We start from the raw sequence: 17086 nt of genomic DNA, 5'->3' as shown, positions 1-17086 counted from the left end.
AGGTATAATTATAGAATTAACTGCTTCAGGGTCTGGAGGGATATTTAACTGGTTAATTTAAAAGGACCAGAAGTGGAAGGGACAACTTTGATCACCACTGATTTAGCTGAACAGGATTTCCCTTCCCTTGCGCCTCCTGTCCCAGGCTAACCCTTTCAGATTGGGTTCCAGGTCGAGGCCAGTCCTGTTTGGTTCCTTGGATGAAGTTCATGATTGTATTGGGAAGATCCAGTGGCCCATGCTGTAACGTTATTTTGCATACAAGTGTATTTTTAGTTATTCTCTTCTGCTCGTATGAAATATAACCCAATATCTTTTTTAGCTATCGGCTCTTGTTTTTACATTTAGTTTGGATTAAGCATCCAGGTGTGTCCTACATACTGTACACAATTCTGTTCTACCATCCCTGAATTACAGATCACTTTTTAATTGTATTTTCATATGAAGCAATTTGTTTGCCATATTTTAAAAGATACGAGTTTGTGGCAATATGGAATAAATATCCATCTTCCATTATAAGACGACACATGGCTGAGATGATCAAATTGCATTCTCATATGTAAAATAAAACCCTGCATTACGCAGAGCAGCGAGTATCATACATTACTATTCGTGAGTCGGTATTGAACAGCAGCACTGTTCAATGTGTGTGCCAGCCGATAAACAGCCTGCTCTTTGATTTATAAAATGGCAAGAATAGCGGAAGCAACCTGATTGGCTAACAAGTGTTCAGACCTGTGCAGATGTCACAGTTTATAAAGCAATCGCATATTGGGACACCCTGTCATGTATGATTGCTTTCTTGATTTGGACATGCTGCAGAAAGCTGGTGGTACTGCTGGCAATGTCACCATGCATATGGTGTTCAATGCCAGCAGTGTACAGCATGCAGCAGGGATACTACTTCTTGCATTGTGTAGAATGGGCTTGCACCTCCCGGGCAGATTTTTTTCATTCATCTTTTTCTGTTGCAGATTTTTGGGGGCACTATTCAAACTGACTTCATATCAGAGGGGGAAAAAAAGCAATGATACCCAATTAACTAGAAAAAAAAAGAAAATGAAATTTGGGAACTGCACGGTATATTTGGGAACCCACACAAACACACAAGGCTGTTACAAAACATCAGTAGGAACTACAGAACGAATACATGTGTTAAAATGTATCTAATGTGCATAGAAAGTCAGAAGAAATCAAACTGCTGTATAGCCAGAAAACAGAAGTTCTGATTAAGCTTGTTACTTGTGAATTTAATGTGCAGAAAAGGAGAGATACAAAATAATAATAATAATAATAATAATAATACAACTAAATCTGAAAGCAAAAGTTTAAAGTGCAAGGCTAGTCCCAATAATGAATCAAGTATCATTATTATTATTTATTAATTAGACAGACCCTGTGAAAGCTTAATTTCTAACTGAGATTATTTTCAGGAAGTATTAAGTGTGCATTTTGTGTGGCTGCACTGAGCTCCTGGTACAGCGAGTTTAGAGTTCTTCTGGAAGGGCTCAATAGAGAAGTGATTCAAACTTCAGTTATAGGGTAAAACAATGATCGGCAACTTTTACAAATTCATGGGAATGGCGATCTGATCTTTATCCAAAGGTTCAATCTTTCTGATTTATTTTCAGTTTCATTTTCTGGCTATACAAGCACTCACTGTAGAAATTAGTCACAATGCATGAGAGGTTATTACCTCTACAAAAACAAAACACAAATATGCATAAAATGTAACTATATAAAGCTACTGAGGCTGAAGTCTCAGTTGTCCGTTTCTATTCTTGTAATTAAAAACCTTAAAACACACACACTTAGAATAAAAGATGAGAAACTACGGAAAATGTTTGGTGGTCTTTTAGAAAAAACACGTCAAGAGAAAATGTATATATACACACACACAACCATTTTACACACTCACACACGACTACCAGAAACATTTTGACAATTCTTTTTCAGCTTTTGATTCTGACCTCCATGTAATACACTCACAGATCCTGAACGAGAGGTGCACGTAACTGCATTCGGAACTACATCAGAAACAACACACGTAATCATTGTTGTTTCTCTATTATCAGAACGGTTGCATTTACTATTGAAATTAAAAGATATTAATTAAAATTATGATCCAAAGTGATTTATTTTTTTTGTGTTCACTAAATGTGGGTTGTGGTCTCATTTGCTGCTGTGGAATAGCCAGTTACAGTGGGACAAAGAAACTGTGACAGAAATGGATTAATGGGCAATAAGACACCAGAGCAACCAATCCTGCTAATAAATGACCCTGGAGCTGAGGCCTATAAAACAGTATAGGCATTACCTGCCTAACCCATTAAGTGCCATTGTCCTTAATTGAGGACAGGCTACTTGAATCTTTCTAGAGCATTTTTAACGGGCATCTTCCTGTTATTTTAATTAATTATCTCTTTGGCTATATTGTTATCATAACTTACACTCATTTTGTTAACTGCAAAAGTTAAGTCTTAAATGTAATGTATCAAATTACATAAATACAGCTCGTGTTCCGATTCCTCCCCCCCCCCCCCCCCCCCCCAACGAAAATTGTATTTGGTACTTAATGGGTTAACATGAAATGCAACAGTCACTGGGACACACAACACCAGATTACATCCTTCAAGCAGCATTGCAAAGTTTCCAGTTGACTTTGTATTCTTCCTCGGCCACACATTTGCCAAACTAAGGCCTGGCGCTAAGGTCACAAGCGCAAATAGGCAAAAATAAACCCAAAAAACTAAAAGAGAAAAAACAAAAAGCACATTTCCGATAATAAAGGTTGTAATTCTTCACTTACGACCATTTGCTTCTCAGCTGAGAATATAATGTTTGTATACGTACACATTTACACGCGTCTGAAAGGCCTCAGTAGTCAAGCTCTTTAAAATCGCAGGGCGGGCCCATGCAGTGCAGTGATCCCTTTCCAGGGTTAAGGTTGCCCTGCTAAAGATGACAGGGTTAGAATTGCCCAGGATAAGCGTGGCCTGGCTGCTTCCATGTACAGTACTGTACACCTACCCTAACACAGTCACTGACGAACAAACACAGGACAAGGCCCACAACAGTCAGACTTTTTCCATTTGGTCTGGTCGGATTCCCTTAGTCAGTCTGGGTGCACCATTATCCTGTTAACACAAAGTCTGTGAAGCAGAGAAATGACAGCGTGGTTCATGCTGAAGACACTGGTGTTTGAGGACTGATGAGTGGAGGGAACAGCCACCGTGAACCGGGGCAACAGACAGACAAACGCACACAGGCAGACAGACTGACACTGTCTACACATTACGCCTGGTAATGGAGTCTCACAGCCCTTTGTATAATCCTCCAGCAGTTTAGATTTACATCATGCCGATACAGAATCTATGAACCCATTTACCCAAACACACACAGTATGTTTCTGTGCGGCACCCACCTGCTCCAACATAGAGATCGTGCCTCAGCTTACCATTTGAAATACCTGCGAACAACAGGACATCTTTCTGTGTGGCCTTTGGTAACTTCTGAAACACCCTGTATACATAAAACATACAAACTGATTGAATGGAAAAGACAAGACTATCAGACATACAGAATACACACACACACACAAACACACACACGCATGTCCGGTAGGGTTGCATTGCATTCCTGTAGTCAGTGCTGTAATGGGTAAGACTTTTTTTTTCTTGTATATTATGTGTGGCTTGTGTTATCCTTTGGCATCCTTATCCATGCAATGTTATACCAGCGTGGAGCGCTGGCAGCGACTGTGCTGGTCTGATGGAGTCCTGTCCCCTCCAATGTCTCTGCCCTATTTAGTCTCTGAGTGCGGGACACTGATCCAAACTTCAGTCTTAAAAGACCTAAGGCAATGGATTCCATTTTGAATGGAAAAAAAAAACGCAGCAAGAACTGTGCAAAACAAAAGCATTTAGAGTCTACTTCTTTGTGCCTGTGTTATAAAACGTCAGCTCTGTTTGATATCGCCTTGACCCCTGGTACTAAGAGACGAGGCTCCAGCCAGATACAAAGAAACGTGTTTCTATTACAGGGTGCTATTACCATCCAAGCTGGGTGACATTGAGTGGGGTGAAAATCATCTTTACTATCACATGCACTTAAATAAGAACAATAAACAGTACCACTAATGTGAATGGGATTTAATTTCAATCCCATACAAATTGTTTCAGATGGTTGTATCACATCAATGTCACGGTGTACATATATTATATATATATATATATGTATATATATTACCTTCTACACTTTTTCAGCAAGGCAGCAAGTTTGTTTTTTTTAATGTTACAAAGCCCATTTAAATGTATATTTAAAACATTTTTAAAAGAAGCTATATTGGAATTAATTGATTTTTCTTTTCTTGTGCTTTTAGCTGTTTATTTTTGTTTTTAGTTTTTTGTTTTTTTTGGGGTTTTTTTTTTTTTAAAAAGAGTTTCCAGCACATCTGATTGGGATAGAAAACAGACAGGGAAACAAGGAGCAGCTTCTGCATCTCTAATAAACAGGAATTAGTCAGAGTTGTTTTTTGAAGGCTGAAAGCGCCACCAACCCTCAGAACAAAGTTTCTACAGCAGCTTTATAGCAACCTTGAGAAAGCAGGTCACAGGTGCAGTGGGTTGGCCAGTGTACTTGTCATTGGTCTTGCAGGGGTCAAAGCCCTCCAGGCAGAGAAAGTCCAAAGAGCAGACCTCTTTCCAACCTTCAACCCGTACCACTGAATGACAGCAATCGTTTGGTTTGAGCGAAGGGTTTGGAGAGGTATGATAAAATCAGAGGATTATTATTACTATTACCAGCACTACTATACTTTATATAAAAAACGCAATTATACACGTTTAAGACATACTGTATTTAGAAATGTAAATAGTGCACATGAAAAAAGACTTTTCACCGGTTTAGGTGTGTACACACAATTAAATAGGATTTCTGTTAACTACTGTTTATTTGTAATGTTTGTGAATAAACAAACCTGCTTTGCATTGAATTATACATTTTTACCTGAAGGGCTTAAATTGATCTATGCAATAAGTGTATTACTAAAGATTCCCAAGCATAATATTAAAAGGTTTCTACTGTACACTGGTACTGGAAAAAGACCAGAAGGGGTCAAGGCATTATCAACGGTTACTAATTTTATTTATATAGCTTTTATTTTTTTTTATTCTCTTGCATGTCTTCTAACATACCGGTACAGGAGTCCTTTTCACCAGGGATCTCTCTCGATTTTGTTTACACACCATCTCTGCGGCACAGTCTTCCTCCTGGTTGGTTCTTTTGTTTCCCTGGCCAGCAGGCCTCGTGAGTGATCCAAGCAGCACACCCTTGTGCCCCCCTGCCCTGCTGTGCGTGGGGATGGGCTGGGTGGGTGAGGGGGGTGGAGGGGAGGGAAGGGTCAGTTGGTCTCGTAGGAGGAGAGCAGTGCTGCGTCCACAGGCTCCATGCAGGAAGGGCAGGTGAAGGATCTCATAAGCCAGTCGTCTATACAGTCCATGTGGTAGATGTGCATGCAGGGCAGGAACCGGATGGGGTCTCCATACACAAAGTCCATCATGCAGATTACACACCTGCAGGGGGAGCACAGCACAGTGTCAATGGATGATTTCAATCTCAGAATTATAAAAATGACTGAAAGCCATGCAATAAAGGTAAAGGTTAGAGGAGGAGACAGCATACAGAGTTAGTCATTTTACCTATTCAGGGGTACAGTGTATGGTGAATAGGTATGCGCTGGACAGGTAGCAAGAGTAAACAAGAGGCGAGAGGATGGCATACTGTAACTGGCACCTTGCGTCACAGTGATGTCCATGTGATCGGGATTATTTCCCCAATGCTATGAATTTGCTGGGGGGGAATGTCACCCTGAGCATGCAAGCCATTGCGGAAACGACACATGGTCACATGGATAGATAGGACTACGCCCATGGGCAATACGCCTGCCATACGCAATGTAAGCACCTGTCGTAACAGACTACTTGTGTAATAAGATATAAGATTATATGTGATGTAAAACACAAACACCACGCAGAATGACATAAATTCTCCATGTCTTAGTTACAGAAAGAGCCGAATCGGATTTTGAAGCGGTTTAGAAAAGAAAGTGCTGAGGTGAGGAATGGCCACACCAAGTTGAGTTAGGAGGATCCTGTATGTGCCACCTTGGATAGAAAGGAACACAGGTACTCACTCTCGGATCTTCTTCTCTGACCCGTCTCTGCCGGCGTCGTACATCCCCTTGGGGAGGTGCTGGATGAGGCCGATCCTCTGTGCGATCCTCACCTGCTCCTCCTCTGTCAGCTGGGTGGCAAGGCGAGTTTGGCTTGGTGTTGGGTGGTACACCGGCACCTGCACCTGCTCCTGCCAGGGGAGGATATACACCCAGTCAGCACTCAACCCAAACACAGTGCTCCTCTTTATAAGAGGACTCTCCACCGCAGTGGTGGCCAGTCCACTCTTGGAGGGCCATTCCACTCCTGGTCTTTGTTCCAACCCTATTCTAAATTGTTTAATTGAACCAATTACACCTCCACCCAGAACCTGAAGTTGTCAATGATCTCATTGTTACCTGGAGTGGAATAACTCTCCAGGACTGTGATTGGACCAATGTCACCTTACAATAATTGATTTTGAGTTTCAGTGTTTTAAAATAAAATATCAAACAGAACGAAATTTCAATGTACCATTTGTAATTCAGTAATATGAGAGAATTGGTCAGGGGTCTGAATACTTTTGCAAGGCACTGTATATAATATATATAGGGAAGTTGGCTCTGAGCAAAAAAAAAAAAACTATATATATATATGGAAGAGTGTTAGGGAGATGTGCTCTATTGCATTGGGTTTTTTTTTCAGCAAATTATAAGATGAAATATAAGTTTTGAATGAATACATAATAACTGCACTCTGCTTGGAGATACTGGCACAGTAAGACAGCAAGTTAATCTTACCCCCCCATATCTATCTCATTAGCCCAACACGCACACGCACAGCCTCTGTGAATGATGCTGTAATTCCCAGACAGCAGATCAGAAATGCTGCTAAGCCCTGGATAAAGATTAGCCTGAGCTAGCTTTTGCTTTGCACAACAGAACATTACATCAGCACTTTTCTGACAAAACTCAACATGCCAAGAACCTCCACTAAATTACATGCATTTATTAATTACAAGGCTCAGATTATAGCCCAAGCAAGTTTTCAAATTAGACACAAAGAGGCCACTGCAGCCGTGAGTCAATTTATTTCTGAAAATATATTTAAAAAATGAAATTCTGAGCTGCAGCTTTTGAGACACAGTGATCAAGGCATGCTAAATGAACCAACAACCTGATAATATGCACTGGATGAGACTTTATACTCGGAGTAACCTAAGCCCTTTACATTGCCTCCTGGTATTTACCCAGCTGTCTGGCAAAACCCATCAAGAGAGGTATATGCAGAACTTAAAACTGCAACTTTCCAAGCGCAGCCCACATAGTTAATAAAAAACCCAATGCCACGATGCAGCTACTCAAGCTTTTTACTGTACAATTGGTTCTGATCCTAGGCGAGTGTCAATGACACTGGCTAAAACTTCCCCTCGCACCACTTCAAGCGAGAGCACTTCAATCCTCAGCTAAACACCCCCTGCCTGCCTGTGAGTCAGTCCGGGTCTTTTTCCAAAAAAAAAAAACCAAAAACACACAAAAAAAAACAAAAACGTGTCAACTTGAATGGTGGGGTCACCCCAGGACAAGGTAGCAACCACAGATCTCAGTTAGCTATTAAAGTAGGATTCGAACCCAGGCCTCCATAGCTGAATCAGGTGAAACTTGCTACTAGACTGCAAATGCCCCACAACAAACATGACTCAGCCAATACACCTGATCAGCTGATCCATTGCTCAGAGCTGAGCAGACTGCTGATCAAGACGGATGACTTAAATAAGGCACTCCCTTCCTCGGCTACACTTTCACTGCTGTGTCCCGACAGGTCTGAGCAGACAGTGCAGCCACACACTGGTAATCAATCATACACCGCTGTTTGTGTAATTACAGTACGCTGGATACGTAATGCTATGCTGTTACTTGGACGTGGATCACAACAGTTCCCCTTATTTAATCTCACGGCTATGGAGCTGCTAATCCTTACGAAATGCTACTCGAATGCAGTTTGCTCTTGCAGTGTTTTATTCTATTTGTTTTAAATGAACAGGTTGATAGTCGGGATGTTATTTTTCATTTCAATTTCCTAAATGTTTAAGCTTTAGTATTAAACATCTTTAAACTTTAAAATGTTGAAATGCTTATCGCCAAATCAGAAAAGCCATCACTTTTTTTGCAAATTACAGCATGTAACAGATTAACTGTGTTCATGAAATGGCTATGCCTGCCAAACCCTTGGGATAATAGATATTTTGCCACAATAAAAGCACTGAAGTGAATCACAATGCCGCCCTGTTTAAATAAATCTTCTTTGAATGTTTGCTTACTTGCTTATTGATTGTTATTAAATCTTCTGGTCAATACCCCAAGTGTTGGCAGTGAAGGGCTTGCTGTGGCACACTGTACTGTGGTGATTTCACCTCGCCAGCCTCCTAAGCCGTTCCGTGAGGCAACCCTGCGGAATGGTGAGAACCCCGGGGGCCAATGAGCTCCAAGAAACCAGGTCAACATTCCATCTGACACCTTCTTAAAGGAGAAAGATCCTTTTTATTACGGCCTGGAATCAGAGTCAAGCTATAAACGGCATGTCCCAGCATCATGGGCTTCCTGCAGTAGCAGCTCTGCCCTCAGGCTGTGCCTTCCAACTACTGTAGAGCTTATGTAATGTACTGCGGAAACTGCTGTCCGAATCAGTATGGGCAGGGCATTGCCTCGATGCAAGCTAGGGGTGAGAAGAGTAGAGTAAACTGCATTATCCAAGTGCTTACTCAGCCATTTGGCATTAATTTTTAATTAATAAATTATATATATATATAAAATGAATGAATGTTCCAACTGTTAATGTATATGGGCATTGTTAGTTCTCAACAGGGGAACTGATGATTTTAAGTCTGCATTAAAACATGACGGATGACTGGACACTGCTTAATTAGTCTTAATTATTGGACTGTTTTGCATGTGAATCGTTTAGCTAAATATTAAAATGTACAGTCAGCATGGCACATCTAGATTCAAATGTACAGTCAGCATGGCACATCTAGATTCAAATGTACAGTCAGCATGGCACATCTAGATTCAAATGTACAGTCACAAGGCCTATCTAGATTCAAATTTACAGTCAGCACGGCATATCTAGATTTGTTGAACAGGGAAGCACCGCATACAGTTTTTTCTTCAACAACCTCTTTTTGCAGTTGACCTGGTTTTGGTGCTGTGCCTTGAATTATGTATATTGACTGAAAAAAATAACAAAAATAAACCAGGTGCTCAACCACTAGACCCAGCTTCCTCTTGAGTGTACGCGTGTGGGAGAGCACAGACTGTAACCACATTGGAATTGATGAAACCAAAACCAGAAAATATAAACTAAAAATGAAAGCAGATCCTAGACTGGTTGGTTAAAAACACAGAGATCTTCTGTATTTAACACTGCAGGGGTGTGCACACACATTTTCACTTTTGCTTACTTATTTCTGGCTACAAGATTGTATTAATGGAAGTGATCTCTCCACAAGCACAACAGGCTTGGAACGGGAGTGTAACGCTCAGGTGGGTTCCTGTTAGCCTTGGATAGTCTTACAAAATGTAATTGATTATTCAAATATTCTTTCATTTTGAAATAGATGTATAACAAAAACAAAATTACAGTAAAACAAATAGTGTAAAATAAACCTGTGAAAAAAAAAATCCTGCGAGAAATAAAACTGTGCCTCATCAAATTTCCTATTATAAAAGAAAGGAGAAACACTCCACCACACAGTACAATTTATCACACATCGTTTATGCAATTTGTTTCCTTTGAATCATGAGCACTTGTTTAACATTCTTCTATTATGTCTAGGCAGGCCTCTAGCACACAGCAGACAACTGGAGCTGTCAGCTTCCTTCAGACACAAAGCTTCCTTATGGCTTTGTCTCCTCGCAGACGCAATTCGTGCCAAGATCCCTGGATCCCTGCAAACTCTTCTGCTGTGTCATCTCCTCCCAGCCATGACATCACACAGTGTGTGCAGGGCGTCGCCCACACCCATGTTATCACCTATCCTGCAGCTTCCTTTTGTAGGATGAACACAACAGAGCAACAAGCAGACCGCAGCAACGCGTCACGACAGCCCGACCGACCCGGCTCCTGCTTTTCAGATCAGTGCCACGACACGTTCAAACGTGTTTGTTAAATAACAGCACTGACTCCATATATCATATTAAAAGAAACACGTTCTATCAACTAAGGGTCAAAAAATGGCATCTCTGGTGGTACAGCTCCCAATCTTGAAACTGTCAATTTAGAAAATGTCTATTTTCAAACTATCAGCTGCCCCGCATCCAATCTCAGTGTCTTGTTTTGGCTGGCAGGGAAGACACACTAATTCTCTGGCCTGATAAGATAACAATAAAAGCATGGAAGTGTTCTTGCCGGGGAGGAATTCTGTCTTGTCCCTTTAAGAGTGACTGTGCACTGGCAGTCTGGAGGGCCTGGATCCAGACGATGAGCTCACTCACAGTAACCTTAGACTGTACCCTGAAAGAAACCAAACAACTCCGTCTCCTCATCCTCCGTGTGGAGTCTGAGCTCCGATACCCAGCTCCTATCCTGTCCTACCATTCAGCACAACAGCCGATCTGTACTGGAAACACACACAGAGGTGCCCAGAACTACCAACACACTGAGCTCTCAGATACACAAGCAGTCATTTAGCTGTCTGCATGTGCTGTTACGAGTTTGTTAAATAACTCAGTAACTCCCAATGGCATAACTTCTCCATAGTTTCAATCAACAGCCTAACATGAAACAATACGTTTAGTAAAGAAATGGTGAAAGATATATTAATGAGAGACAACGGACAGCGTTCCATACAGATGGCAGTGGGATACAGCCAACATAAGGAAAAGTAATAAGTAACATATAGCAAAATAAACCCTGTGCTATCCTTCTCCTAGATTCTTGACAACAAGACAGAGATGTCAATGTGGTATTTCAGAGCTTCATTTTATTCTTAAATTTCTTATTATGGTAGACTATAACTATCCCATATTACAAGTAGGCATTCTGTGTTTATATTTTCCATTTTTGTGTGTGTGTGTGTGTGTGTGTGTGTGTGTGTGTTTACGGTTTAGAAAAGTAGAGGATTTTTGGAGATGGCCTAAAAGCTGTGCTTAATTGTACCTATGTTTATTTTGTGAATACTTAAAATCGGAAACTATAAGATATGTGATCAAATGAGCTTTCATATGCTCTAACTAAATCACTTAAAAAAAAGATTTAAAAAAATATATATATATGGATTTAAACCTCTAAACAGTTTTAGTGCAGTTATGAAGATGGCGTGCATGAAACGGTGCCTATTGAAACAGGAGCACTGGGAGCCAGGATTAGTGCAACATCAAATAAAAATGCTGACTGGACTGTTAATTAAAAAAAATATATTTTAATTTACAGTCTCCACCCATTGCCAAAAGCAGATAGCCTTTTTGAATATTTTTTTATATATGTTTTTATAGTGTGGGCTACAAATAATTTTGATAAATGAAATGTCCCCTCGGAGATGGAAACTGCGTGTCTTACAGTTTTGTATTCCAGTTAGCCTCCTTCTTGTGCTAATCTGTAGCATAAAAAGTAACCCATAAGAGTGCCCATTATTTAAAGTTTTGTACATGTTTAACATGGAGTGGAGCTTGCATTAGAACGCCCAGTCTGAATGTCTCTTCACCACTGCATCCCACTTATCGATCAGGAGGAATGAAGATAAATGGCTGACCTTCATTCCCAAACCAACTGCCTCTTAATACCCACCTCACCTAAACAGATCAGGCTTGTCTCTACTTGACAAGCAGGGGTCGATGATGCTCGATGAGGCGAACTATCCCCTCTCTATCCTGTGGGAGCACAAAGTCCAATGCAGTGTTCCCTGTGGAACCCCCAACCTAGACAGGAAACTCTGCGTGGCCGGGATTCCAACCAGCAAACACCAGACATCATGACTCGCCCTACACTATGCAATACCACATTTACCACGTGAGCCAATGAATCGATTCAAGTGATCTAAAGTCTGGCAGATCTCATTACCACCCTTTAATTGTCAAGGTAACCTCAAGGGGAATTTATTGACCATCTTATTAACATCAAGTACAATTCATATAATATCTGTCGTCACGCAGCAAAACATACTAATAGATACTGATCTCACTATTGCCCTGTACAATATTAAGAGTTATGTAAAACAAAAACTGATTATGTGTCTCTTGGAATTTACAGCCTGGAAGAATTTTTGTTCCCGAAGCTAAAATAAAAAGATACTAGGTCAAGCCTATGAAATCTGCCAACACAGCATATAGAATGCAAATCGGCCTGTAAAAAAAAAAAAAAAAAAAAAGGCACAGGCTGTTTTATATGCAGCACACGATATTTTATCATCATCGTCAACTACTTTAAACTGTAGGGAAAAGGTTTAGTGGGAAAAGTGCAGGGTAAGTACTGCAGAGTGTAATTAGGGCTCCAACCGCTACAGCGGAGTGCAAGTTTCTATAGAGAGACACAGGAAACTGCACCCTTGTGGTCCACTCAAAACTCATAAAAACTGGCCAGCTCACCATTTATCTACTGTTGAAATGCATCCAATTTATTTCCCCACCTTCGAGAGCACCGTCCCACCTCGTATTGTGAAACCCAGCCTTCATGAAGCCTTCCACAGGGTCCAAGACAAACCCTGCATTACCTGCTACTGCCGTGTCCAAGACCTTGATTTATTTGTTAACCAGTTTGTACGGCTCAGTATCTGTGGCTGCATTACTGTACTGTACTCTAACCAAGACAGTTCCCAGCCAATGTAGAGTTGTTTAGACTACTCTAGAAAACACCATCATACTCTTTCATCATAGAACATACCAACGGGTAACTGCCCTAGGCCTTATATACTGTACATTCAATCCCATTTCAATGTCAGTGGTGCAGATCAGCTGTATAATACTGTCCATATATTGTACTCGCCTCACCTTCAGTTAGGCCTGTGAAGGTATACACTGGTACACTGTACAGCTGCGATCAGAGGTCATACCGGGGAAGTCATACTGGCTGGAGTGAACACTGAGCCCATTGACAAACCTTTAACGTTGACACTCTCTGGAATGCTGTGCTCTATTCCAGCTCAGGTACCAGGGGTGCATTTTTTAAATATTATTATTAATGTATTTAAAAACGGTTTAACAAAAAAATCCTCTCCGAGACCAAATTCTCATTAATAAAAGTGCCCTGAAAAAGCAAAAAAACTTCCAATAATCTTACAGTACAGAAGTAGTAGCTACCTGGTCATGTCCTGTCCAGGTCTTTGTTCTAGCCATGTCATTAAATATTATATTGAGTAGATAAACCCCTGAGCAGGTCCTAAAGCACTTCATCATTTCATTATACCTATTAAACCTGCAATGGAACAGACTTACCATATGTTTAATTAATAGTTAATTTTCAGTCCCATAAAGTCAAAATGTCACACAAGGCGGACATTTATGCTCCTTTAAAACTTGCTTTTAATTGCATTCATTTCTAATGGGATTTTTCCATAACACACAGAGCCACCAGGTGGCTAAATGTGGTAATGGCTGTCCGGCTCTCAGAGCAGCGTAGTTTTCCCCCGGAAGCAAAACAGAAATTAAAAAAAAAAAAAAAAGATTGCTCACCCCCACCCTATATTTTTTTGGATTGGAAATAAAAACAAATGTTATCCTTTGAAGACAAATTCTAATTTTGAATGTGTCCAAATACTAAATAAAATAGTGATTATAAAAAGTCAGTTGGCCAACTTGCAATGCAACTATGGAAGGAAAGAAATAAAATCCCATCCTTTCTAAAGGACGCCACCTGTCATGAGGTGCTGCGTGCCCCTGTGAAAAAACGGAATCCGTCTGTAGGCAGACAGGTAGGCAGGCAGGCAGACAGACAGACAGACAGACAGGCAGGCAGGCAGGAAGGAACCACACAAACCAGGAGAATGCGTTTTAGTACACGCTTATTTTCCAGCCTTTGGTAGCAGATCCTTTCATTCTTAACTCCCGTAATAGCACTTGCATCTGTGCTTGGCTGCAGACCAAAATTGTAGCCGTCCCTTTACAGTGAACACGTGGCTAGTTCCTACAGCCTTCCACCAAAGTGTTTGTCCCGCTTGGATCCCTGTGCTCACCCCCTAACTTGCCAATAGGGGCTCATCAATAAACCCTTATTTGGCATACTGACAGATTATTTTTTTACCAGACAACATATGGGAGTACTCTGGACATACTCAGCTTACTGTGTGATAAGCAGCTACAGTAAACACATCAGCTTAAAAGCTTGCCGCAGGAGAATAAAGCTTTTCGACAACGCAAGCAAGCAAGCCTCCCTCTATCTCAATGAAACGGGTCTCCAACAAGCACAGGCTTTGTTTAATCCTTCCTCTTCCTGTCCTGTCAGCAAACTGAACTCCAGACACTTAAACCTCCTTCACGTAGGAAGTGCAGCAGCTACTGTCAGGCAGTAACAGAAAAAAAAAGAAACACCTGCAATTAGAGTTCCAACCTCCAACCACAAAACATGCTTTTGTTTAAATGGTACATAGACGGTCCCTCGTGTGACTGATCACGTGATTTGAATGAAATGTATTCTGTAATATATAATATGTTTCAGTAGCTACTCTGACAGACTTTAGTATGTATTCTGTTGGCAGATGCTTCTGGGTCCAATGCTACACAACGAACGGTCCTAAATGAATGCCTGAACCATTCTAGCAAACGATCCGCGCTCTCCTGCTCGCCCTTGACAGTGTTATCACAGGTGTGCAGTGCTTTATGCGCAAACACCTGTACCTCAAGGAAAACAGCCAAAAATCGAGAGAAAAGCAGGAACATGCGCAATACAGAGTGCAACAGGGGTTACTGATTCATACTTTACTTCCTCCGTTACTTGGGTGAGGAATAATTGGTAGAAACAGCTGTAAATGATCCCGGAAGCAGCCTTTGAACGTTCCAGGTGTTCAATTTATATTTTTAAAAAATAAACCTCATTGTTGTGTTTTTTCACATTACAGAAAACCTAGTAAATATTTATATTTCCTGCAAGCAAATATCTGCTTTAAAGGTTGCCGTTTCCGGTCTCCCTCATATTCTGTGAAGTATTTGCAGCGACAAAGTAAGCCAGTACCGATAGTCTGTCCTCTTTGAAAGACGATTGCTCGCTTATTTTATTTATTTATTTAGTTATTTATGTATTACGACTGGCCGTGGCAACACTGTAATGGTAACCGCTTGTTCCAATACCGGCCTCGATGTGTCGCATTCTGTATACTTAATCATAAAAACAAAACAAACAAAAAAGCCAGGGATGGAAATAGGACACCCACTGCATAGTAGTTTGATCCATTCCTGGTTTTATCTATTTATTAAGACACACCTGAGCTTCTTACGTATACACTGCGGCTAATCAAGCTTTGTAGTAAAACCTGGAATGGGTAAAACGCTATGCATTGGGAGTCTTGTCCCTGAAAGTGCTTTCCTCTAATGTTAAGCAGGCAAACATTCCCAACCATGGGAGACGATGGTCTGGTGGCCAAATCACAAGATCAGATCCAGCCGCCTGGGGTAAACAAGCGGTCAACACCGTCACTTACGTACATGATGAATTCAGACTTAGTTTTAACTTTGAAGAGCAGTGTTTAAAGGGGATGTGCAGTATTTATTCACTTTAAATACCTCAGGAGTTTCAAAATTACAATGACACACAAATTTGGGAACGACCTAAAAAGAACAGCAATAACAATACTGTCAATTGGTCAGTGGGTAATGTTGCAAGTGTTTGTTTCAGAAGTATTTTGCTTAATCATGAGCTGCATTGTTGCTCATTATTACGTAGGCACGTATACACTTCGGGCGTAAGCCTAAGGATAGAATGTTCTTGCAACGAATGTTACAGTTAAAAAAAAAGTAACATAATTTTAAATAAAAGCAGATAATAGATGTTGCATTGCCGGTATCTTACCTGATATGGCGGCGGTGGCTCTTGGTCGGGGTCCGTCCCGTCACCATAGCTAGCTCTGTCAGACTGGGATTCATGCAGTAAGGAGATATCGTCCGAGGTCGGAGATTTCAGACAATTCCCCATCTCCTCTTCGACCCCTCTTGTGCTTATCCGTCTCTCTCCTTTATATTTTTTTTAGACAAGCCACTTTATTTTTTCTTCGCCGCGAAACAAAACTAATTGGCTCCCCTAAGCATTGCAGTGGACCCGAGACCCACGGACTGCTCTCTCGCTAGTCAACACAAACAAACCATTCTCGGCACAAAGGGATCGGCGAATCAGGCTGCCTCGCTCAGCGAACACAATGGCTGTTTGCACATTTACAGTCCCGAGCACATTGCACAGCCCTTTTGTAACACACCAGCTCTGCTTTTAAGTAATTTCCTCTTTAGCGTCGATTTCAGTGTTTAATAAGCCGTGTTTTCTTTTTCTGTCCGTGCACAATCGCTTACCAGCTGCTGCAGAGTTGGGCAAAACGTCATCGCCTATGGGTGTTGTACGTCAACAAGGAGGTTACAAACTTTTTTTTTTTAAATCAACTACAATTTAGAAATCCAAACTTCGAACTAAATCACTATCCACTGTGAAAACAACACGTATATAGTTTTAAATAATTATGTCAAGGCAGTACGGAAGTTGGCAATTCTCAGACCCAATTTGGTATGAATAAAGTATGTATTGGGGGGGGGGGGGGGGGGGGGGTGATATTCAGTGGCTTCTGCCCTTTGAAAATACTATCCAAAAATAAGATACTGTACTATTTAGAGCAGTATACTACAATAAACTAGTGTTTTTGGACGCTACTACACTACTATTCATATGGGTGCACTGTATACAATGGTTTAAAATGTGCAACAAGGGTATATTGATATTATTAATAAAGCTGTATTTTAGGCAAGAAA

The 17086-nt window shown here is 40.9% G+C and overlaps 1 protein-coding gene across 1 annotated transcript; it reads right to left on the bottom strand.

Moving 5' to 3' along the window:
• Positions 1 to 4932: 4932 nt before the first annotated feature.
• Positions 4933 to 16693, bottom strand: LOC117417025 (RING finger protein 11-like). The gene is made up of 3 exons (XM_034028669.3): positions 16146 to 16693; positions 6194 to 6363; positions 4933 to 5573 (listed from the first exon to the last, which is right to left on the bottom strand). Exons 1-3 carry the CDS (start codon positions 16266 to 16268, stop codon positions 5402 to 5404), a joined length of 465 nt encoding a protein of 154 aa, XP_033884560.1. The 5' UTR covers positions 16269 to 16693; the 3' UTR covers positions 4933 to 5401.
• Between the last annotated feature and the right edge of the window lie 393 nt (positions 16694 to 17086).

Source organism: Acipenser ruthenus, chromosome 12 (assembly GCF_902713425.1).
Source record: "Acipenser ruthenus chromosome 12, fAciRut3.2 maternal haplotype, whole genome shotgun sequence".
Taxonomy (NCBI): Eukaryota; Metazoa; Chordata; class Actinopteri; order Acipenseriformes; family Acipenseridae; genus Acipenser; species Acipenser ruthenus.
The sequence above is the reverse complement of the archived record's forward strand: the minus strand, read 5'-3'. Positions and strand labels throughout refer to the sequence as shown.

Excerpts from the sequence above, each read along its gene's own strand:
- LOC117417025 (XM_034028669.3), bottom strand. The coding sequence starts at position 16,268 with ATGGGGAATTGTCTGAAATCTCCGACCTCGGACGATATCTCCTTACTG. Across the intron at positions 6,364-16,145 it reads AGCCACCGCCGCCATATCAG|GAGCAGGTGCAGGTGCCGGT; the intron begins GTAAGATACCGG and ends CTCCCCTGGCAG. Across the intron at positions 5,574-6,193 it reads TCAGAGAAGAAGATCCGAGA|GTGTGTAATCTGCATGATGG; the intron begins GTGAGTACCTGT and ends CTCCCCCTGCAG.